At 60.7% G+C, this 23,520-nt stretch overlaps 1 protein-coding gene across 2 annotated transcripts; it reads left to right on the top strand.

Annotated features, from left to right (window-relative positions):
- Positions 1 to 385: 385 nt before the first annotated feature.
- Positions 386 to 23,232, top strand: Setd1b (SET domain containing 1B, histone lysine methyltransferase). 2 transcript variants are annotated; one of them, XM_063225583.1, is made up of 17 exons: positions 386 to 519; positions 1,078 to 1,265; positions 1,443 to 1,541; positions 2,180 to 2,450; positions 4,472 to 4,584; positions 5,409 to 6,632; positions 9,904 to 10,728; positions 12,043 to 12,304; positions 12,381 to 12,736; positions 12,822 to 12,924; positions 13,652 to 14,173; positions 15,228 to 16,490; positions 17,198 to 17,364; positions 18,253 to 18,384; positions 18,475 to 18,594; positions 18,673 to 18,810; positions 20,953 to 23,232. In XM_063225583.1, exons 2-17 carry the CDS (start codon positions 1,092 to 1,094, stop codon positions 21,124 to 21,126), a joined length of 5,943 nt encoding a protein of 1,980 aa, XP_063081653.1. In that variant the 5' UTR covers positions 386 to 519; positions 1,078 to 1,091; the 3' UTR covers positions 21,127 to 23,232. The 2 variants fall into 2 exon arrangements, with proteins under 2 accessions (XP_063081653.1, XP_063081654.1); XM_063225584.1 differs by lacking the exon at positions 5,409 to 6,632.
- Positions 23,233 to 23,520: the final 288 nt, after the last annotated feature.

The following is a 23,520-nucleotide window of genomic DNA, read 5'->3' as shown; positions in this document are numbered from 1 at the left end:
CGGGGAGTCCTCCTACCCCCACCCCGCCAGTTGAGCCCCCCACCTCAGTCCCAGCAGAATAAATAAATTAAAAGGCCTCCCCCGGGGAGGGGGAGCAGTGTGGGAGCGCGCGGGCGAGGGTGGGGGACCGCTGGGGCCCGGGCTTTGGCGGCGCAGCTGCTGCCGCCGCCGGGAGAGAGCCCGGGGAAGCGGCGCGGAGGGCGAGGGGAGGAGGAGGAAGAGGAGGAGGAGGAGGAGAGGAGGAGGAGGAGGAGGGTGAGCGCTCGGGCCGGGCTCCTTGGCGGTGTATTGTGGGATGTGCGGCCACTGGGAGCCGAGCCTCCGCCGCCAGCCGCCTCCCGGGCAGCAGCGACAGCAGCGCGAGCAGCAGCGGCGGCGGCGACAGCTCCGGGCCCGGCAGCCGCGCTTGGCGGCGGCGCCCCCCCTCCCCGGCCGCCCGTCCGGCCGCCCCGGCCTCGGCTCCGCGGGGGACACCATGTACTGGCTGGCGGCGCAGGGAGGCCGGCGCCCGGCGGGGATGTAAGCGCGGCCGGCCGGCGGGCCGGGAGAGGGAGAGGCCGCGGGCGGGCGGGCGGGCGGGCGGCCCCCGGCGCCCCCGGCCCGAGTCCCAGGGCCGCGGCTCCCGGCCGGCGGGTGGCGCCAGGCCTGCGCCGCGAGCCCCGCGCCCGAGCCGAGCCGAGCCGGGCCGGGCCGGGCCGAGCGCGCGCCACGCCGGGCGGCCGGGCGGGCACCATGGGCCGGAGTCCGCGTTCTCCGGGCGCCCCGGGCCCCGCCGGCCCGCAGCGGGGACCCCCGGAAGCCTCCCAGCACCTCCCGGAGCCGGCGGCCGGGCGGGCGGGCGCGTAATGTTCCCGGAAGGGTTATTCGCTTCGCTCCATTCTTCGTGTTGTTGTTTTTTTTTTTTTTTAATTTTATTTTAGAGGGGGGAGCCGGCGAGACAGCTCCTTTCGGGGCGCGCTGGCTCCAGGTGGGAGGGGGTGGGGGCAGGCCGATCGGAGTCGCGCTCGCGCGTGTGTGTGGAAGCGGCCCCCGCCGCCGCCCCCGCGGCGGAGACGACAACAACTTGCTGGTTTCCAGGTTGGGTTAACGGCATGGAGAACAGTCACCCCCACCACCACCATCACCAGCAGCCCCCGCCGCAGCCCGGCCCTTCGGGCGAGAGGAGGAACCACCATTGGAGAAGTTACAAGTTGATGATTGACCCGGCTCTGAAAAAGGGGCACCATAAACTGTACCGCTATGATGGGCAGCATTTCAGCCTGGCGGTGAGTACGAGGCCACCCCCGCGAGAGGGGCCGAGGGACCCCCTCCCGGCCACTCGCCAACTGTCAGCCGGGCCCCAGCCCCGATCTGACGGGTGCCTGGAGAGGGGTGGACCCCTGCCTGGGGAGGGGGGGCAGCCTTCCCATTCCACACCGTCCCCCAATTTCCTCCCCCCACAGATGTCCAGCAACCGCCCGGTGGAAATTGTCGAAGATCCCCGGGTCGTCGGGATCTGGACCAAAAACAAGGAGCTGGAGCTCTCGGTGCCCAAATTCAAGGTGGGACCCTTTCCCCCTGCCCCGTGGATCGGTCGTCCCCGCCCCAACTCCCCCGAGTTCGAAAATAACGCCAGTCCCGGCCCAGCCCTGCGGGATTCCGAGTTCCCGCCGAGCAGGGCCCGGGAAGTTTTGGCGGGGAGGGGGGGAGAAGCGGTGTCCCCTCCTGGCCACTGGAAACAAAATAACAGTGGGAGAAACTGTAATGGGGCGCTGATACAGTGTGTCCCGCCGGCCCAGCTTGGGGCTCCGGGTCCCCACCTGGCTCCTACCCACCTAGCGGCCTGACTGGGGACCCGCCCCCCTTCCCAGCCGGCAGGTTGTGGGGGGACAACTTCCTGGCCCAAAAGGGTCACCCTTTGACCCTGCAGTAAGGAGAAGGGACCGGAATGGAGGCTAGGGAAAGAGAAACTGTTTCTTTTTCCCCTTTCCTTCCGAACCCCGAGGACTTCCACGTTCCAAACGATTTAATCCTAGGTTTCCCGGGCCCGCCCGCCTGCGTGCATTCCCCCCCCTCCAAATTTTTTTTAAAAAAATGGTTCATTGTTGTTAAAAGGCTGGGCTGAGTAAGGGAATGTTACGTTTTTCCTCTTCGGTTTCAATGTTTTCCAAACTCTCTTCCCCTTTCGGGCCCCTGGCAGATCGATGAGTTCTACGTGGGCCCAGTGCCTCCGAAGCAGGTGACATTTGCCAAGCTGAATGATAACATCCGCGAAAACTTCCTGAGGGACATGTGCAAGAAGTATGGGGAGGTGGAGGAGGTGGAGATTTTGTACAACCCCAAGACCAAGAAGCACCTGGGCATTGCCAAGGTGGTCTTTGCCACGGTAAGGGGCGCCAAGGAGGCCGTCCAGCACCTGCACAGCACATCGGTCATGGGCAACATAATCCACGTGGAGCTGGACACCAAAGGTAAGTGCCCAGGGGGCGAGCTGCAGGCTTCAGGACCCTTTCCCTTCCCTGAGTTCGTTTGGCCGCAGGCTAGGCAGCGCCCCCTTCCCCAGTCCTCCTCAGGAATCATCCCTTAATCTTATTTATTTTTTTGCCCCCTCCTGAGGGCAGAGTCACTGGGAGCTAAATGTGTTGTCCGTTGCTAGGAAACAAGCTGTAATTTACCAAATGTGCCGGGTCCTTGGCCACAGTACCCGTAGGGACCACCTAGAGGCTTCCCCACTGTGACAGCCCTCAGGGTCCCTCCCGGAACCCTGGTGGCCTGGGTTTGGATGGTCCCCGGTGTTGTTACATGTGATAGGGGAGGAGGCAGAGTTTATTTGTGGGGTCTGAAGGCGCGCTAGTAGGGCGCCTTTAAACACACAAAGAGGAGATCAGTCCCACACCTAAGGAGAACGCTGTAAGCACTGGGGTCCTGCCCGACACCCCTTCCCCCGAAGCTCGAGGGGCCGCGGAGTTGTTCATTGATAACGCTCCCCGCAGAGCCAAGGGGGCGGGCTGGTCTGGGTGCTGGGGTTGACAGTGTTTCCTCCCTCCTCTCTCTTAAAGAGACCGCAGCACCTCCCTTCACCAAGCCCCGCCTTACACAGCCGGGCTAGGGAGCCACACCTCCCACCCTCCGGGGCCTCGGATCCTCCCTTGGGTGCCAGCTGCAGGGGCTTTAGGAACGGGGAGGGGTCCTTCAAAAGCTCTCCTGCAGCCTCTACAAACTTCCCACCTGCTTGAAAGGTGCCAGCCGCTGTGGGACCAGGCCCAGTGTGGGCTGACACTGCCAGGTCCAGAGTTGCTGGGGCCACCAGGGAACCCTGGCTGGGAGGACGTAGGTGCAGCTCCAGGGTTTTCTGAGCATAAGCTCTGGGGACAGCTGAACACATCAAGCCCTGGAGAGGGACATCCAAACTTTTGCTGGTGTTGTTTTGCTTCTCAAAGCTGACTCGTACTGATTTGGGTCCCTTAGAGCTCTCGGGGTGTTGGGAATGGGTATGGCGGCCCTTGTGGGCACATTTATCCCCTGCAGGGTGCCCAGCCCTCTGCCTGGTTGTGACTCCTGGCAGGGGCACAAGCCTGTGGCTTCTGCCCAACCCACAGTCCACCCCCCAACAGTTCCTCAATCTCTGGGGGCAGGGGTATGCAGACTTTGAAATCGGCCCACTCCCATGGGTGGCTGCAGTCTGCTGTCCCCCTGAGAGGTGAGTCTGCTGTCCCTCCCCCATCACGTGCCCACATCTTAAGGAGCCGCCGGGTCTCACCACAATTTCACTTCTGAAAAAAACCAAGCCCTCGGAGACTGCTGCCCGCCTAAGTTTGTATTTCGAGAAAGAGACCAGCAAAGTGTAAAGTGTAGCTCAAGGAATGCATCTCCTTTGCATATGTAAGCGGCGGCCTCTGGGGCTCTATAGAGGCTATAAATACCGCTAACTACTTGCCCTGTGAAGATCTCTCTTCTGAGGGACACAGGTCTGCAGAGCCCAGGGGGGGACCAGGAGGACCCTGTGAGGTGGGCCCGGGCCCCAAGCAGACCCTGGGCTGACTCGGGGCCCTCCTGGGTCCCCCGATGTCACAGCAGTATGTTACTAGGCTGTGTTTTGCAAACTGTCGGGTCGCTTGGCTCCAGGCAGTTAACACACTGTCACCTCAGTGTCCTGTGACTTTCTCTGTTCTCTGGCTGCCTGTTTAGCGGGACAGTAAAAGGGAAGCCAGGAGGAGAGCAGGAGGGCATACCCGGCCTTTCTTTGGGCCCCATGGCCCAGGAAGGGGCAAATATTAGATCAGGGGAGTCCCAGCCCCTCAAGGAATTAAAACTCTGAATGTTAGCATCCGAAACACCAGGCACTTTTGCATCTTTGTCACACAGGTAAGAAGAACAGGGAGGGTGGGGGCGCTTGGAAGCCTGGGGCTCAGGAGGCCAAGCAGGTTGGAGACCCCTGGGGGCTCCCCTATCCTGGAAGGTTCCTGAATTCCCCCTCTTTTGCCTGTCTCAGGGGAGACCCGCATGCGCTTCTATGAATTGCTGGTCACCGGCCGATACACCCCCCAGACCCTCCCGGTGGGTGAACTGGACGCCATCTCTCCAATTGTGAATGAGACCCTGCAGGTGCGTGGTCAGTCGCCAGCTCTCTCCCATGTCCCCCACTCCCTGAGCCTCACCAGTGTCCCTGTGAGACCCCCCCAGCCACCACAGCCCAGCCAAAGGCATCTCAGAGCCTCTTCCCAGCCTTCGATCAGCTGCTGCCCTGGATCCAGGTCCTGTTCTGGTGGCCTCTGGGCCTGTACAGACGGACCTCCCTGCAGCGCTCAGGCAGAGGTTCGGGGTTCCATGGACCCCCCCTTTTCCATCTTAATGCAGGAACTCTGCTCTGTCCAGGGTACTAGTGTTCGGGGCCCCTCTGCATCTGCCCCGAGAAAGTGGGGTTCAGTCCCCCAACTCCAGAACCCAGACCACTGCCTCCTGGGACACTCACCTGGCAACCCCACACGGAAGCTAGCACTGCATCTTCCCAACTCAGGCACCCACCCCAAGAGTGGCCTGCACTGCGGTCAGCCAGGCTGCCGTCAGGGCTCCCCTGTCACACTGTTCAGACCCGAAGACTGTGGGGCCGGGCAGAGCAGAGCCCTTGGCCACCCTCTCTATCCCCAAATCCTAGTCCTTGTTCCTGGCTCTGCTAGGCTGCTTTTGATGTCTGACCACTGGAAACTGGAAGAAAATCACAGCTTCTAGCAAGATGTCAGGGCCTTCTCTTTCCTCTGGATTAAGAAAAATCCTTAAAAGTTCCTGAAGATAAAAATTAGCTAATCCTAGAGTAGAGGAATATCCAAGAGTCCACGTCCTTTACTTATGCTGTGGAACAGTTGCTCTGAGCGGCCTGGCTGCCGAGCCAGGCGGCCACACTGCGGCCTGATGTCTCTGTCTCTCTCCAGCTGTCGGACGCCCTCAAGCGCCTCAAGGATGGCAGTCTGTCTGCAGGCTGTGGCTCTGGCTCCTCCTCAGTCACCCCCAACAGCGGTGGGACACCTTTCTCCCAGGACACAGCCTATTCCAGCTGCCGTCTGGACACACCCAACTCCTACGGACAGGGCACCCCGCTCACACCGCGCCTGGGCACCCCCTTCTCGCAAGACTCCAGCTACTCCAGCCGCCAGCCCACGCCCTCCTACCTCTTCAGCCAAGACCCAGCCGCCCCCTTCAAGGCTCGGCGCCATGAAAGCAAGTTCACGGACGCATACAACCGCCGCCACGAGCACCACTATGTCCACAACTCTGCAGTGGCTGCCGTGGCCGGGGCCACAGCCACCTTCCGAGGCTCCTCGGACCTCCCGTTTGGGCCATTGGGAAGCACCGGAGGCAGCAGCGGCCCTGCCTTCAAGGCCCAGCCTCAGGACTCGGTCACCTTCGCCCACACTCCACCACCCGCCCAGGGGGCTCCCACACCCACCTTCAAGTCAGCTTTCTCCCCATACCAGACCTCAGCGCCCCCGTTCCCACCTCCCCCAGAGGAGTCTGCAGCAGCTGCCGCAGCTTTTGGGGCCCGGGACAGCACGGACTTCCGCAGGGCACCAGCACCCCCGCCGCTGCCACCCGCCGAGCCCCTGGCCAAGGAGAAGCCGGGCACCCCACCTGGGCCACCACCCCCTGACACCAACAGCATGGAGCTGGGGGGCCAGCCAACCTTCGGCTGGAGTCCGGAGCCCTGTGACAGCCCGGGGACCCCCACGCTGGAGTCGTCACCTGCCGGCCCGGAGAAACCCCACGACAGCCTGGACTCACGCATCGAGATGCTCCTGAAGGAACAGCGCACCAAGCTGCCCTTCCTGCGGGAGCAGGACTCGGATACCGAGCTGCAGATGGAAGGCAGCCCCATCTCCTCCTCCTCCTCCCAGCTTTCCCCACTCGCCCCCTTTGGCGCCAACTCCCAGCCAGGCTTCCGTGGCCCCTCGCCATCCTCCTCACCGCCCTCCAGCACGGGCCTGGAGGACATCAGCCCGACCCCACTGCCCGACTCGGATGAGGACGATGAGCTGGACCTAGGCCTGGGGCCTCGACCCCCACCTGAGCCCGGCCCCCCGGACCCTTCTGGGCTTACAGCTGATGTGACCTTGGACTTGGGTGGAGATAGGACCCCAACTTCAGAAAAGATGGATGAGGTACCACCGCATCTTTCCTTCTGTCTGGGATGGATTCTGTCTGCTTGAGCTCTCCCTCTTTTCCCCTTGAAAGGCTTACGATAACTGGCTAAGACAGGAATAATAGGGCCGGGGAAGCCAATAGAACAGTGTGAAAGTAAAAAACTGCAGAAAAGCACCAGGGCTGTGACAGAGCAGCTGAGTTGGTTGGAATCTGAGCTCCCTAGCTGCCATGGAGAAAAGGGAAAACACAGCCAAGCCAAGGTCTGCTGCTGTGTCAGTGAAGTACAGACTTCCCTGAGACTTGAGCTTGTTTGGAGGAGTTTGCAGAGACCACAGAGGGTCAGAGCTGTGGGGCTGATTCAGCCCCTTCTGTGCTGGGTGGGTTAGCAATGAGCAGGGCTGGGGTGGTGCTCAGGTAGACCAGGAAAGAGGGACTGGCCAGAGAACTGTACTCTTAGAGCTTGTTGCCCAGGGGAGAGCTGGGCAGGTAAAGCACTGCTGCCAGTTCCAGGAGGAAGCAGTGAGAGGTCATTTGGTGGTGGTGGTGGGGGAGCAGTGACCGGAGGCAAGCGGCTGATTGTCCTGTGCCCTCAGCCTCAGAAGCTCTGCCCAGTGCCTCAGGCCAGGTTCTCTGAGAGAGGGTGGGTGGCTGGGAGCAGAGTCCCTCCCTGGGGCCTGAGGCTGCCTCGGTGCCTCAGGGAGGAACTCGGGCACCCAGCCTGGTAGGGACCACAGGTGTCCCCAGCCAGCAGCTTAGGGATGCGGTTTCTGGTGTTGGAGTACAGGCAAGGGGAGCTGACAAGTGAACAGGTGTAGGGGGCGGCTTTGGGTCCAGGGTGCTCACTGTGTCGAGGCCCCCACGGGGCCATAGTATGGAAGGAGAAACTGAGGATCTAGAGCAGTAGTCTGGTCCACCCCACGATAGAACCCTTGGCTGAACTCCAGGATGGACCTCGGAGGCCCCCTGCTGGCGGCCTAGAGAACACCCAGACTTGGGGCCGCCCCAGGGGGTCTAAGTGTGAGCACGGTGGCCCCAGCTGTGGCGCGCACAGGTGGAGCAGGGAGAGCCACGCAGAGGGGCCAGTAGGGGGGGGGCTGTTGTCTCCCCAGGCGCCGGGGGGCGGGTGGTAAAGGTGCAGGACCCAGACCTTGAGCCGCAGCTGCCACTTGGGCGTTCTGTGACCCCAGGGAAGGAAGGCACTTTCCCTGCCTGCGTCTCAGTTTCACACGCGGGGACTGACCGTGAGAGCACCTGCCTCCTGGTTTAGCCAGGGCCAGCGGCAGTACTCGCGCATGTGTGACTTCTGTGGGCTCCTGCCGGGCCCCACCTACCGCCCAGGGAGGGCCTGGGCCAGGGATTGGCTGGCTGCTGGCGGCCTTAACCCTCTCTCTGCTGGGCTGGCAGGAACTTGCTCTGCTTAGGGGTGCGCTGTGGAGTGCCGGCCTGCTCCTTCTGTGCTGGGCAGGGCTGGGAGGGTGTGTGTGTGTGTGTGTGTGTGTGTGTGTGTGTGTGTGTGTGTGTCTGTCTGTCTGTCTGTCTCTGTGTGCGCAGGCACCTAGCAAAATTGAAGCTTGCCGCTCCTTTCCTAGGTTTGGATTCCTCCTACTCTCCCACCCTGAGATGCCCTCCTAGGCCCCCTCAGCTCCCCCGGTCCTTCCAGACACCCCCTGCCTCCTTTCTACAGAGGGGTGTGTAGGCCTAGCTCCACCCCACTGGAGGACCCAGGGGCCTCCTTCTGGTTCCAGCTCTGTGCAGCCTACTCCCCAAAGCCCCAGGTCCCCAGTCTGGGGCGCCCTCGACTCCTCCCCCATTCTGCCCCTACCTTGTTCTGCGTTCCATCGGCCTGCCTGGGGGGGGGGGGCCTCCAGCCCTACTGGGGCTTTCTAGTTGGTTAACTGGTCTTTCTTCCTACCTTTCTTGCATTTTCTCTCTCTTTCTCCTTTTCTTTCTTTGAGGCAGGGTCTCTGTGTTTCAGGCTGGCCTTGAATTTTTTTTTGGGGGGGGGGTACTGGCAGTTGAACTCACAACCTCGTGCTTGCCAGGAGGGCACTTGTGCTGCTGAGCTGAACCCCTGACCCTGGCCTTGAATTTGTGGGACTCTTTCTGCCTCAGCCTTTCAAGTGCTGGAATGACAGGCATGTGCCACCACATCCGGCTTCTGGTCTGTTTCTTCACCTGTCAGAGGAATCATAGTGGAGCCCCACTTTGGGGTGTGTTTATTTTGGGGTTTTGGGGGAATCCACAGATAGTTGTTTTAATAAGTAGTGTGGGCCAGCCTTGAACCTGCAGTCTCCTGCTCAGGCTCCTGAGTGCAGCTATTATAAGCAAGGGCTGCCACACCTGGCCACATCCCTGCTCTGTGAGGGCTTTGGGCAGAGAAAAAATGGGACCCTATGCCTGCACCTCTCAGCCCCGCAGCACCCCTACTAAGTTGTGCTTGCCCTGGGTGGAGGAGTGGGGCAGGGAAGAGGGAAACCACAGCTCCTGGCTGTGACCCTGCAGTGCTGCTGAGCCCCCACTCTCTTGCCCTGCCCACACACCAGGCATCCTGGCCACAGATAGGGGCGGCTGGGGGCCACCTTGGCCTGGACGAGTTACTTAGCTGTGTCCTAACTTCCCCATCGGTGACAATGGAAATAACCTGTCCTTCGCAGGCAGCTGGCGGGCTCTGTGCACACAGGGCGCCCTCTGGAGCCATACCCCTGGGGTTCATCCTCTGAGCACATCCTTAACTGAAGCTCTCGGGCAGAAAAGAGCTCTGCTCACCCTTCCCTCCCGGCTTTGTTTCTCCATGCAGTACACTACCACTACTGCCGACCTTCCCCTCCTGTCCTGGAGTTCAGTTCTACAAGAGCAAGATGTCTTGGGCACATTTGTGTCCTCAGTAGCTAGAACAGTGTGCCCGGCACGTAAATGTGGAGCCGGTGCTTGTGGGAGGAATGCACAGGTGCTCATGTAACCGGGGAGGCAGGTACCTCGATGGCCTTCGTGAGAAATGGGCTCGGAGGAGCTGAGTGACAGATACACGGCCAAGCGGCTTGGGATCCACCTTGGTCTTCTGAGTCCTTTTGTTGTTGTTGTTGTTGCTTTTTTGTTTTTTGAGATCGGGTCTCACTGTCAGGCTTAACTCGGGGCCATCTTCCTGCCTCAGCCTCGGTGCACTGGGATGACGTGCGTCATCATGCCTAGCTCCTGGAGTCCTGTAGACGGCTATGCTCTCACACAGATGCTCCAGGACCCCAGGAGCCGCTCTGCCTCCCCTCCTCACCCTCCATGCTCTCCCCACAGGGCCACCAGTCCTCAGGAGAGGACATGGAGATCTCGGATGATGAGATGCCCTCGGCCCCCATCGCCAGCGCCGACTGCCCCAAGCCCATGGTGGTGACCCCAGGGGCGGCGGCTGTGGCAGCCCCTAATGTGCTGGCCCCAAGCCTGCCACTGCCCCCGCCACCTGGCTTCCCACCGCTGCCGCCGCCACCACCCCCACCGCAACCCGGCTTCCCCATGCCACCTCCACTGCCACCACCCCCTCCCCCTCCCCCACCCCCAGCCCACCCCGCCGTGGCAGTGCCCCCACCGCCTCTGCCGGCGCCACCCCCCGGGGTCCCTCCCCCACCCATCTTGCCCCCGCTGCCGCCCTTCCCACCTGGACTTTTCCCTGTGATGCAGGTGGACATGAGCCACGTGCTGGGCGGCCAGTGGGGTGGGATGCCCATGTCCTTCCAGATGCAGACGCAGATGCTGAGCCGGCTGATGACCGGCCAGGGCGCCTGTCCCTACCCACCCTTCATGGCCGCTGCGGCTGCTGCCGCCTCTGCCGGGCTGCAGTTTGTCAACCTGCCGCCCTACCGTGGCCCCTTCTCCCTGGGCAACAGCGGCCCCAGCCGTGGGCAGCACTGGCCACCCCTGCCCAAGTTTGACCCGTCGGTGCCACCTCCGGGCTACGTGCCCCGCCAGGAAGACCCGCACAAGGCCACAGTGGACGGTGTCCTGCTGGTGGTGCTCAAGGAGCTCAAAGCCATCATGAAGCGGGACCTGAACCGCAAGATGGTGGAGGTGGTGGCCTTCCGGGCCTTTGACGAGTGGTGGGACAAAAAGGAGCGGATGGCCAAGGTGAGTCCAGGCACCGTCATGTGTGTCGCCTTCCTGGACACACTGCTGGCCACCATGGGTGACGGATGGCGAGGCGGAAGCCCTGATCAGCTTCCACATCTGCCCTTGGCACGCTTGGTGTGCTCAGAAGCGGCTTGGGGCCAGTGGCACCAGCAGGAGCATGGTGCCCTTCTCCATGTCCTTGGCATGCAGTCCTGTCTTGGCAGGGCCGAGCGCTCTGTGCCTCTTTCACGGAGAGTTGGTCTCCTGGCAGTCTTATAAATTATCTGCAGCCCTTCTCTCTGCATGAGAGAGATTGTCTTTTCTTCTTTTTTCTTCTCTTGAGATGGAACATTTCTTTGCTGTCCAGCGTGCAGACCAGCCCTGGACTGGGCTCAAACGGTCCTCCTGCCTCAGCCTTCTAAGTAGCTAGCACCTCATATGTACCGGGCATCTTTAACATTTTAAAAGCCCTCCCACCACTGCCCTGCCCTTGGCCCCTCTGCCTTGCTATCCCTAGAGATGACCTGGGCTATCAGTTTCGCTGTCCCCAGTGTGCTATGGACAGTGCTGCCAGGACTTCGAGGCTCTTCACTACAGCCCAAGTGGGCCATACCAGTGGGCCTGGTCCTCAACTGTGTAACGGGACCGTAAAACCCAAGTGAACCCTGGGGCACTGCTGCAGGGTGAGTTTTTATGAGGCTTAATTACATAGGCCCTAGCTGGTGAGCAGCCAACGGACGGCTCATCCCTCATGATGAGAATACAGCGCCCCCTGCCTGGGGAGCCTGGCTCCCACGCAGCTCCATTGGTGCTGTCCCCCACCCCACCTCCCTCAAGGCAAAGTGTTTGAAAGCACAGGGGCAGCCTCTGGGAAGCCATGTGGGGGCCAAGTTTGTGTATGTCTGGGGGATGGTGCAGGGTACTGAACCCAGGGCATTTGCACTGAGCCGCACCCCCAGCCCTTTTTATCTTTTTTTTTTTTTTTTTTTTTTTTTTGGTACCGGGAACTCATGACTGCGTGGTCACCAGGCAGGCACTTATGCCACTGAGCTAAATCCCGGCCCTTTTGTCTTTTATTTTGAGAAAGTATCACTAAGTGACTAAGTGGCCTGAGCTGGGCTCAAACTTGAAATCCTCCTGCCTCAGTCTCCCAGAGTGCTAGGCTTGGAGACCTGTGGACCCTCATGCTGGGTTTGTGAGTGCCGCTGAGCCCAGAAGTAGGACAGCGTGACTGTTGCACATGACGCAGACTGCTTTTGGATACCGATGTCTCTGCCCCGTGCTAAGGGTGGTGGCAACAAGGTTACCATGATTGTCCCCTCCCCCCAACAGGCCTCACTGACCCCCGTGAAGTCAGGGGAGCACAAGGATGAGGACAGGCCGAAGCCCAAAGACCGGATTGCCTCGTGCCTGCTGGAGTCGTGGGGCAAGGGCGAGGGCCTGGGCTACGAGGGCCTGGGGCTGGGCATCGGGCTGCGCGGCGCCATCCGCCTGCCCTCCTTCAAGGTCAAGAGGAAGGAGCCGCCGGACTCGGCCTCGTCTGGGGACCAGAAGCGGCTGCGGCCCTCCACCTCGGTGGACGAGGAGGATGAAGGTGGGCGCCCGCCCGGGCCCCAGGCCGTGCCCCTGCCCTGTGTTGGGCCGGGCTCACCGCCCTTCTCCCTCCCCAGAGTCCGAGCGGGAACGGGAGCGCGACCCGGCCGACGCCCCCTGCGAGCTGGCCAAGCGGGACCCCAAGGGCGTGGGCGTGCGCCGGCGGCCGGCACGGCCCCTGGAGCTGGACAGCGGCGGGGAGGAGGACGAGAAGGAGTCCTTGTCAGTGTCCTCGTCCTCCTCGGCGTCCTCGACCTCGGGGTCCTCGACCTCCTCACCCTCATCCTCGGCGTCTGACAAGGAGGAGGAGCGAGAGAGCACGGAGGAGGAGGAGGAGGAAGCGGAGGAGGAAGCGGAGGAGGGGGCGCAGGGCGAGCGAGACCCCAGGAGCCGGGTCTCGTCCTCCTCATCGACGTCATCCACGTCGGAGAAGGTACAGGGGGGCCGGTGGGCGGGCGGCCGCCTGCAAGGTGCGGGGCCAGGCCTGGGCTCAGCATCCCTCTGTGCCTGGCCTTCAGGGTGACGATGAAGACAGTGATGACCAGGAAGAGTCCGACAATGATGACGACACGGCTGCACTGTCGGAGGCGAGTGAGAAAGACGAAGGGGACTCGGAAGGAGGTGAGCAGGGGTGACGGGTACCCCAGGGACCAGCCAGGGCGGCGGTCGGTGTGCCGTGAGCACTGTACGTGAAGGACACCCAACGTGGCTATGTCCATGGAGACGGAGGGCAGATGGGCAGTGGGTTCAGGGGCTGCCAGGCTGGAATAGGCAGAGACATTTGGAACGTACCAAACAAACAGCACCAGAGGTGGTCACTGTGATCATTGTGGGGCGGGAGGTAGCTCAGCGGCACCATGCCTGCCTGGCAAGTGCGAGGTCCTGAGTTCATCCCGCGTACCAAAAAATGAGTAAGTAAAGTGAGCACAGCGGCCAGGCCCACACCTGGGAGGCGGAAGCCGGAGGATCGCGACTCCAGCCTCGCCTGGCCCATTAGGGAGCCCTTGTTGCAGATTGAAGGGTCAAGGGCTGGAGACACAGCTCCCTCGGTGTGAAGGCCCTGAGCGGGTGGGGGCGAACTCGCGGCACCCCTGCTCCCGCAGGCCGTTTGTACCATTGGAAGCTGAGAGGTCACTGTCGTTGCCCTAGGTTCCACCCCCAGTGCCAGAGGGAGAGGGGAGCGGGGGAGAGGAGAGATGGCGGAGGACAGGAAGGAAACCAGTTAGCCCTGCCGCAGGCCCGTGCTGTGTGAGGGCTGTGCTCAGCTGGGGCCCTGCATGAGGAACTGGGGCGGGGATGGGGACCCCGAAGATGGTGACATGACCCCTCCCTGTGTCCCCACATCCAGAGGAGACCGTGAGCATCACGATGTCCAAGGCCGGCGTCCAGTCGTCCAGCGAGAGCTCCGAGTCTTCGGAGTTTGAGTCCAGCTCCGAGTCCTCATCCGAGTCCTCCTCTTCGGAGGATGAAGAGGAGATGGCAGCGGAGGAGGAAGAGGAGGAGGAAGAAGAGGAGGAGGAAGAGGTGGCAGCAGCGGTGGCAGCAGTGGCAGAGGACACCTTGCCTCCTGCAGGGGCTGAGGACGCTGAGCCGGGCAGGGAGGAGGTGACACTGGCCCCAGGGACACCTGCGGTGGAGCCGCTGGCCCCAGAAGCAGAGGTGGACATTGAGGCTGAGGACAGAGCCCCTGGCGAGCAGACCCCCGACCTGGAGGAGCCCCCTGTGCCTGTGGCTGCTGAGGAGCCAGTGGGGCTCAAGGAGCCCCCCGAAGAGCTGAGCCCAAACCAGGAAGCATCCATGACGATGTCACCAGCGCCCCCTGCCGAGGAGGTGGAAGCACCACTCCCCACATCCCCAGAACGAGCTCCAGGTAGGGCCTTTCCGGCCTTGCGGGGATCGGGTGGTGGGTGCGGGAGCCTGTCAGAAGTGGGTTTCCCTGGATGGGACCCACGGAACACACCTCCCCTGTGCAGACACACAGGGCACAGGGTGACATGATGCTGGCACTGAGCCTGGCCCTGGGATCTGAGCCCCAAGGACCTGGGCTGTCTTCGTATCTCAGGGCCAGGGTGGCAGCATCGTGGTCACTTAGTAACAGTCAAGGAGGCAGCTTTGGGGCACCGCGTTAGGGGAGAGGGGCTGCAGGCACCATACCCGCACCCCATTCCCCAGGCCGCACGGAGCTGAGGAAGCTGTGCTTCCGGCAGTCACACACGTGCCGTCTGTGCCATCCAGCACCCCGGCCCCTAGACACGGCGCTGCTGCCGAGCTCCCAAAACATGGCCAGAGCTACGAGGGAACTGAGTTCCTTTTAATTTAGTAGGCGAGTGTGCCTTTACCCACCTCACCTAAGCCCTTCAGGAGAGGAGAGAAAACTGATCTCCTTTGTTCATTTTTTATTTTGTTTTACTCCTCTGACCACAGGGGTTGGAACAGTAGCTTAATATTCAGGTTCTGTTGGTCCGCAGTACTATTTTAGGCATGAGCAGTACAGCAGTGGGCGAGCAAACAAAAGTACGTGTCCTTATGAAGGTAATTCCCAGTGAGGGCCAGGCATAAGCCCAGCACTCGGGAGGCTGAGGCAGGATAAGCACCACAAGCATGTGGCTACCCTGGGTTACGTAGTGAGTTCAAGGCCAGCCTGAACTGCATGGTGAGATCCTGTTTAAAAAAAATCAAAAGCGGGAAAAAAGGCAGAGAAAGGTTGATCGATTTGGCTCCAGGGACCTTGTTACCACCGAGTTCATGCCTGCTGTGACCCCGACCCCCGGCCGGTGCCGAGTGGTCTTTGCATTGGTTAACTGGGGACAGCGTCTGTCTTCCCAGGATGGGGGTGCAGGGACAGCACTCAATAGGCAGTTATCTAGGGCACCTCGAGTTAGACCCCAATAACCCGGCCCCCATTCTCACCCGCTTCTCTGTAGAGCAAGACGTGGAAGTGGAAACCGAGCCCCCTCCAATGCCATCCCTGCCCGTACATCCACCCCTGCCACCACCCCGGCCCCCTCGCCCACCCAGCCCACCCCCAGAGCCCGAGACCCCGGAGCCCCCGCCCCCTCCTGTGCCTCTGGAGCGCCCTCCCGAGGACCAGCCCCCTCGGACTCCAGGCCTCTGTGGCAGCCTGGCCAAGTCACAGAGCACAGAGACAGTGCCAGCCACTCCCAGCGGGGAGGCCCCACTCTCGGGGGGGAGCAGCAACCTGTCCCTGAGTTCCCCACAGGTGCCTGGCAGCCCTTTCTCCTACCCGTCCCAGTCCCCCAGCTTGGGCAGCGGGGGGCTCCCGCGGACACCGGGCAGGGACTTCAGCTTCACGCCCACCTTCCCTGAATCCAGCGGGCCCCTGTTGCTCCCTGTGTGTCCCCTTCCTGCCGGCCGGCGTGACGAGCGCCCTGGCCCCCTGGCCTCCCCGGTGCTCCTGGACACAGGCCTTCCTCTCCCACTGCCCCTGCCCCTGCCTCTGCCCCTGGCATTGCCTGTCCCAGTCCTGAGGGCACAGGCTCGGGCGCCTGGGCAGCTGCCACCCCTGCTCCCTGCCCCTCTTGCCCCCTGCCCGCCCCCCATCAAGAGGAAACCGGGCAGGCCCCGGAGGTCCCCACCGTCAATGCTGTCCCTGGATGGACCCCTGGTCCGACCGCCTGCAGGGGTGACCCTCGGGAGGGATCTCCTGCTCCTGCCAGGCCAGCCACAGACCCCCATCTTCCCCAGCACCCATGACCCCCGGGCTGTGACTCTGGACTTCCGGAACGCGGGGATCCCGGCCCCCCCACCGCCCCTGCCCCCCCAGCCACCTCCCCCCCCACCTCCGCCCCCCATCGAGCCCGCCAAGCTGCCCTTCAAGGAACTGGACAACCAGTGGCCTTCTGAGGCCATCCCTCCAGGCCCTCGTGGGCGGGACGAAGTCACCGAGGAGTACATGGAGCTGGCCAAAGCACGAGGCCCATGGCGCCGGCCCCCAAAGAAACGCCACGAGGACCTAGTAGCTCCCTCAGCCTCCCCAGAGCTCTCACCACCCCAACCTCTCTTCCGGCCTCGCTCGGAGTTCGAGGAGATGACCATTCTGTATGATATCTGGAATGGCGGCATCGACGAGGAGGACATCCGCTTCCTGTGTGTCACCTATGAGCGGCTGCTGCAGCAGGACAACGGCATGGACTGGCTCAACGACACACTCTGGGTCTACCACCCCTATATCCTGCCAGATGGTCCCGGGCTGTCCTCACCCACCCTCAGCCCGTCTCCCAGGGTCGCAGTCCAGGCCCTGTGGTGCAGTCGAGGCAGTCATTGTCACCTGCCAACCAGCATTGGTATGGTGCCTCACCAGGCTCTGGGCTGAGCTGCCTCTGGCATGTGAAATCCTGTGCCGGGCACATCTCAACCTGAGTCAGCAGACTGCAGCCATCAGCACACCATCTGGCCCCTCGTCACCTTGTCGAGTCTTCCTGGGAGCCTAGTGAGGTGGGGCCGTTAGGATTCCCATTTTATAGAGGGAGAAACTGAGGCTCAGGGAGGTTAAGTGACTGCCCAAGGTCACAGATCCAAAGTGGCTGAGCTGAGATTCCAACCCAGGCAGGTCTGGATCTAAAATCACAGTGCTGCCCTAAGCTTAAAGTTGAAACCTTATGTGGTCTCCATGATATCGAGGTAACTGGCGGAGCATTTGCTACCTCTTGGGGCCTCTGCCAAGTCCCCTTTATGTATTTTGCCATCGACAGGCAGCTGTATGCATCCCAGCCCAGTGTCGGGTGGAAGACTGAGGCAGGGCCAGACAGCTAGGCACTGAGCATTGGTGGGGTTGGCCAGTGGGCAGCCACGTGGAGGTGGAGACGAGCCTGAGGGTGGGGAGCGTGTCTCCGGGGTGCTCTGAGAGTGTCTGTGGCCCTTGACACACGCCCACCCACCAGCCTGTCTTCTGCTAAGAAAAAGAAGCGGGACGATGGCATCCGCGAGCATGTGACAGGCTGCGCCCGCAGTGAGGGCTTCTACACCATCGACAAGAAGGACAAGCTCAGATACCTCAACAGCAGCCGCGCTAGCACCGACGAGCCCCCCACAGACACCCAGGTGTGTGGCTGGCCGGGTCCTGAGGGTGGCGAGCCCTGAGGTTTCCAGGGCATGGCTATGTTTCTTTGTTTCTAATTGTGAAAGCCTCTGTTGAGCCGCCGGTGTGGGCCAGGCCCTGTTCGGGCCGCAGCAATGCTGTTCTTGGACAGCTCGCCTAGTGGGGCGAGAAGCAGTCACATGCAAAAGAGCAGGTCCCTCAGGATGTGTAGATGCCGCGGGGAAAATAGGCAGGCTGGGCACGGTGGAGATGCTGTGATCCTAGCACTTGGGAGGCTGAGGCAGGAGGATCAGGAGCTCTAGGCCAGCCTCGGTCACACAGCCAGACCCTGTCTCAAAAAACCAAACAGAAAGTTTAGGCTGGAGGGCAGCTTCTCATACCCAGTAGTTCACCTTCAAAGAAGGCACCCCATGGCGGTGCCCTGCGGGGTGATGGTACTGTGGTGCTGGGGTTTCCAGGCCTGACATGGGTGTCTGCTGGATTTAGGGGGCTGGGAGGGGAAGGTGGTTGCTGGTAAGGACAGGAGGAGGTTGGAGCCCACCTGGGGAGGATGGGAGCTGCAGAGCTGAGTGGAAAGGGCTGCCAGTGCGGGAGAAAGACCTGAGGTCCTGGGGCCGCGGAGGTCAGGAGGCCCTGCGGTCCTCGGAGCTGGGGTTGGCAGCTGAGAGGCTGCTGACAGCAGCGCTGTGCGCTTCCCCTTGGAAGCACTGGGGTGCATTGGCCGAAGCTGGGAAGCAGGGAGGAGAGAAGCCACTCTGGGTAGAGAGGGACAGACTGCCCAGAGTAACCAGAGCTCCAGACGGCGCTGCCCTGATGGCACCGCCCCGGCCCGCAGCTGTCTGCCCTAACCTGTCTGTCCTAACCCGCCCTCCGGCCCCCTCCGGCCACAGGGCATGAGCATCCCTGCGCAGCCCCACGCCTCCACCCGGGCTGGCTCGGAGCGGCGGTCGGAGCAGCGCCGCCTGCTGTCCTCCTTCACTGGCAGCTGTGACAGCGACCTGCTCAAGTTCAACCAGCTCAAGGTGAGGCCCCTGCCCGCCCCGCCGGGCCTGGGCAGCCAGGGAGGGAGGAAGTGGGTAAACCTGGGACCCGGCTTACTCCTCCCCCTGCAGTTCCGGAAGAAGAAGCTGAAATTCTGCAAGAGCCACATCCACGACTGGGGCCTGTTCGCCATGGAGCCCATTGCGGCCGACGAGATGGTCATCGAGTACGTGGGCCAGAACATCCGCCAGGTAGGCGCTGCCCTGCGGGCTGGGTCAGGGCAGGGGCACAGGCCAGGCCGTCACTGACAGGACGTCCTTTGGGACCAGGTAATTGCGGACATGCGGGAGAAAAGGTACGAGGACGAGGGCATCGGCAGCAGCTACATGTTCCGGGTTGACCACGACACCATCATCGATGCCACCAAGTGCGGCAACTTCGCCCGCTTCATCAACCACAGCTGCAATGTGAGTGCCCGCCCACCTGCCAGCAGCGCCACACCGCCTCCCTTCCCCAGCCTGCTCCCGTGGTGGTGACAGGAGGGACATGAGGCTGTACAAAGATCGTCCTTAGCCAGGTTGGGTGGTAATCTCAGCACTCAGGAGGCTGAGGCAGGAGGATCACTGGAGTTCGAGGCCAGCCTGGGCTACATGGCAGGACCCTGTCTCACAAAACCAAACAAAAATGGAGGCTTTGTCCCCTGAGGTCTGGAGCCTGCTCTATAAAACAGGCACTGTCAGTCTTGTGCAGCCAGTGACAAAGATAACAGGTGCTGGGGAAAGTGCTGGTCCAGTTGGCGGTGACCCTGGAGCTCCTTCCCCGAACAGGCTCCACAGGATGGAACTGTTCATCACAGAGCTCTCCAGGGTGGTAGCCTCCCGTCACGTGTGCTCCTGTCCATGTGGAGTGGCCACGTGTGATGCTGACCCTGAGACAGGACCAGTGTAACCGAGGACCAACACTGGCATTGCTACTTAGCAGGTTCCAGTGGAACAGTTACTTTAGGTCGGAGACAGGGCAGCTCTCAGGACTGTGACACAGTCACTGTCCAGGAGAGGCGCCGGTTGAGACCTTGCGGCAGTCAGCAACTTCTGAGATCTGAGAGACAAGAGAGCCATGCTGGGGTGTCATGGAGGGTGGGGCATCGTTGCAGGTGAAGGGCAAGGTGTGGTCAAAGGCCCTGGGGCAGCAGAGAAGACACAGGGTTGAGGGTTGGCATCAGGGTGGGAAAAGCCAAGAGTGGGAGAATTGGGCCCAGCCTGGTCACTCAGCCTCATTGGCCTGGCTGAGGAGCTGCAGCCCAAGCAGGCCCTGGGTTCAGGTCCCAGCCCCGCTGGAGTGGGTATCCTGGGAGGACGGATTTGCTGCCCCTTGGGAAAACTGTCCCCATGTGCTAGTCAGGAGTAGATTCTTTCTGGGCGAGAGTGGCCACAGGACCTGCGAGGTGCAGATGCACTGTGACAGAGGCCTGGCTGTGTGGGCCACCTCAGAGGTCATTGGGAGAGTGAGTCCTGCATGGTGGGGCCGAGCGGGTAGCCATGGAGGCCGGGAGGTTGGCGCAGGGCCTGAGTGTATGGCTGGCCACCACCTGGCGCCCATGGAGTGGCACAGCAGGCACAGCCAGTGGCTGCTGGGGTCCATGCTCTGGAGGGCCCTGGGAAAGGCCTGGCGGTACACGTCTGGCTTTGTGCCCACAGGGCTCCGCAGCAGCTCTCTAACTGCATTGTGCAGTGCACAGGGGTGCACGTCTGTCACCCAGCACCTGGGGGGAGGCTGAGGCAGGGTGGCGAGCGCAAACTCAGCCTGGGCAGTTCAGTGCCGTAGGGAGAAAAGAGCTGGGGAGGAAGCTCAGTGCAAGGACGCTGGGTTCAATTTCAGTGCCACAGAAAACAAAAACCAACCCGACAGTTGTTGGAAAAAGAACCCCAGACCAAGGGGTGGACGGCGAGGTGGCCTGCGAGTCCCTGTGCCCGTGGAACCCTAGAGGCAGCACAACACAGGCCTGTCACACAGCGCTTCGCAAGGCCGAGGCAGGAAGGTCCCAAATCAGGTCCCACCTGCGTAACTTAACAAGACCCCGTCTCAAAAAATAACAAGGAGGTAGAGGAATGGGTAGGTGATAGTGTCCCCCTCACCCCGCTGCGGGAGCTGAAGACAGGCCCTGACACCGCAGGTTACGACCACTGTATCACAGCTCAGAGTGAGGCCACATAATTTGAGGATTCACCTCAGTGAAAGCAGAAGAGCCAGGAAGTTATTTCCATTGCTTTTTCTCTTTCAGTAAGGACTGAAGCCAGGGTCCTTGCATGGAGCTACATCCCCGCCCTTTTCTAATTTGAGAAGGATCTGCGTGTTCCCCCCCTGGCAGCTCCTGTGCTAAAATCGAGACAGGGTCTGGATGGGTTACTCAGCTGCCCAGGTTGTAGTTAGGATCCTCCTGCCTCAGCCTCCAAGAGTCCCGGGATTGCAGGCGTGTGCCGCTGGGTATGGGCTTCTGTGGCCCTGAGTCAGGCCCTGGGTGTGAGGCCGTCTGGAGCTTGGGGGACCTCACCAGCAGGAAGGGCCGAGGGCTGTCTCTGGGCCTTACCGCCCCCTCCCCCTGCCCGCAGCCCAACTGTTACGCCAAGGTCATCACGGTGGAGTCGCAGAAGAAGATCGTCATCTACTCGAAGCAGCACATCAGTGTCAATGAGGAGATAACCTACGACTACAAGTTCCCCATCGAGGACGTGAAGATCCCCTGCCTCTGTGGCTCTGAGAACTGCCGGGGGACCCTCAACTAGGCCTGTGGTGCCAACCACGCCCCCCATTTCAGGTGCTGTCCCTTGTCCCTTGGCCTCAGCAGGGCTTGGCGCCCCAACACTACCCAGGCCCGGCCCGCAGCTCCCGCCTGGCCGCGGAAAGGGCTTCTGTCTCTCACCTGTGTCTCTTTCATTTAAAAAAAAAAAATGCTCCTTACAGGATCTCGTTCAGCTCTGATACCAACCCGTCTCTGTCCACCCCGCCCGTGTCCCCTGCACCCTCCCTCCATGTCCTGCAGTCCCTTCCGCCCTCACCGCCAGCGCCGGTCTCTTCTGTGGATGCTGCTATGTCTGTGTGTCCTCCTCCTTCCCCTGCCCATCTAAGAAAAGACATTTTAACCGTTGAAATGTGAAGGCAGAATGAGAGGGGCTCAGTGGGGCGGCGGAGGCCTCACGTGGCCCTGTGTCCCATCGGTGCGACCCAGGACGTCCCGAGAGGCCTCTGTGCCCCTGGACACCCCGAGCCGAGGCCCACTCCTCAGCGGCCAGATTGCGCCACCCTGCCCGCCCCCAAATTCTTGGGTTCGATGTTTACTTTCTCATTCAGATGCCAGCAACGAGGGAGCCCAGTGCAGGCAGAGCGCAGGACAGCGGTCTCCGGCCTCTGCTGCCCTCACCGGCCAGGCCAAGGGGCTCCCGGGCAGGCGGGTCCCCCAGCCCCGCCATACGGGTTGCCTGAACCCACGTGTGTGTGGCATTTCTGTTGATAAGCTTTCCGCTCACCCCACGGCTGTGGCCCCCTCTCCCAGCTCTGCTAGAGCATATTTATTTTCGGAGTGAGCATTTTGTTTCTCCCAGAGAAAGGAAAATCTTGCGAAAGATTTTAAAACTCAGATCTTCTACGTCTTTTGACAGCTTCCCCCTCCCTCACCCTTTCTCCCTCTTCCCCCCACCCCTCCTTTTCAGGGTTTATTTCCATGAATTTTTTTTTGTGCGTGTATAAAATCAAAACGAAGGGAAAAAAATAGGTTTTTGAAGTTCAGAACCAACTTCTGTATATAGACTGCCATAAAGGACTTTTTCTTGGGAACATTGTTTCTTGTAGAAACATGTGGGAAGACTTTTTTGCTCATTTCTTTGTACTTCCAAAAAAAAAAAAAAAAAAAAAACCCACAAAAAATAAAAAAAAAAAGACACACAAAAGCAAGTCCCCAGTCCCCCGAAAGCAGAGCCGGCGTGTACATCATTCCGGACCGGCCACGGGTCCCCACCGAGATGCGTCTGAGCCCGCTCTGCAGACGGCTGGCGGCCGCCTCTGGTATCTCAGCTTGTGTCAAGCTTGTTATCATGTAAATTCTGTACAAAGAATTGTTATTTTTTCCTTTTCTCTTTTTTTTTTGTCGTTGGTGGTTTTGTTGTGTTTTTTTTTTTTAATTTCTTCTCCCCAGGCCCTCTCTGTGTGCGACTGTGCCCACGGGTTTCCAAAGGTCTGGGAAATCAGTGGCCTTAACACAGAGACGGGTTTACCTGGGCCCAGCGGCGACCTTCTCTTCCGATGCAGTTTTCCGCCTAATTGTGCAACTGAGGAAATATTTATTTTTTACACGTGGAAATGGTGTGGCTTGTAGAGACGGCTGACTTAAGTTACTTATGCAACCCCCAAGGGGCTGTCTTCATGCTATCCCCCCGTTAAACAAGTGGGAGAGACCAGGGGAACCCACTGGAACCCTGGCCTGGCCGCAGCCCGGGTCGCCCGGCGGCCGTGTGCCTGCAGAGGCCGGCCCCTCTCCCCAAGTCCCCGGGTGACTCCGGAATGGTTTGCAATAATCCACGTTATGTGTTGGCCCATTTCCCCCTGCGTTGAACAAATCTCTACTTTTGAAGTGTAGGGGGAGGGTTCTGCTTTTTTTTTTTTTCCTTTTTTTTTTCCTCTCCCTCTGCAAAGAAGAGAACAGATAAACTTTAGGGCTGTTTGTACATAGACTCTGCCATCCATATGTCACTTGTTTTGAAGAGAAGTGTTTCCCTTGTGGGTGTGTCTTGCTGTAAATATTTGTTCATATTTTTGTGAATTCAATACTATGTACCATTGTATTATAGTAACTTTTATAAAGCAAACCATAAATATACTGACTTTTCTTACAGAGATCGCCGTCTCTTGCTCTCCTCTCTCCCTCTCCCCGCTCTTCCTCTCTGCTGAGTGGGCACCCTGCCCACAGGAAGTGGGAGGGCAGGAGCTGGGGTGTGGTGTGGCCGTGGAGCCTCAGCTCTGCCCGAAGGCAGTCTGAACTGGCCCGAGTCCAGCACAGGCTACACCTCCTAGCTTTGAAGTTTTTCTTGTAGATTTAATACAAAACCTTGGGAATCCAATCAGGGGGAGCAAGATCAGGTAGCCTGTTGCCATCTCTAAAACTGGGTTCCTCAAAAATATTTAAC

The sequence above is a fragment of the Cavia porcellus genome, unplaced genomic scaffold, assembly GCF_034190915.1.
Source record: "Cavia porcellus strain 051 isolate PalLab524CR breed Dunkin Hartley unplaced genomic scaffold, mCavPor4.1 scaffold_16, whole genome shotgun sequence".
Lineage (NCBI taxonomy): Eukaryota > Metazoa > Chordata > Mammalia > Rodentia > Caviidae > Cavia > Cavia porcellus.
Note: the sequence above shows the minus strand (reverse complement) of the source record. Positions and strands in the feature narration are given on the sequence as shown.

What these genes read in the sequence shown, in the direction of transcription:
- Setd1b (XM_063225583.1), top strand. Translation starts at nt 1,092, where the DNA reads ATGGAGAACAGTCACCCCCACCACCACCATCACCAGCAGCCCCCGCCG. An exon ending in TTGTGAATGAGACCCTGCAG is followed by an intron (nt 4,585 to 5,408) that starts GTGCGTGGTCAG and finishes GTCTCTCTCCAG; the next exon opens with CTGTCGGACGCCCTCAAGCG. An exon ending in AAAAGGAGCGGATGGCCAAG is followed by an intron (nt 10,729 to 12,042) that starts GTGAGTCCAGGC and finishes TCCCCCCAACAG; the next exon opens with GCCTCACTGACCCCCGTGAA.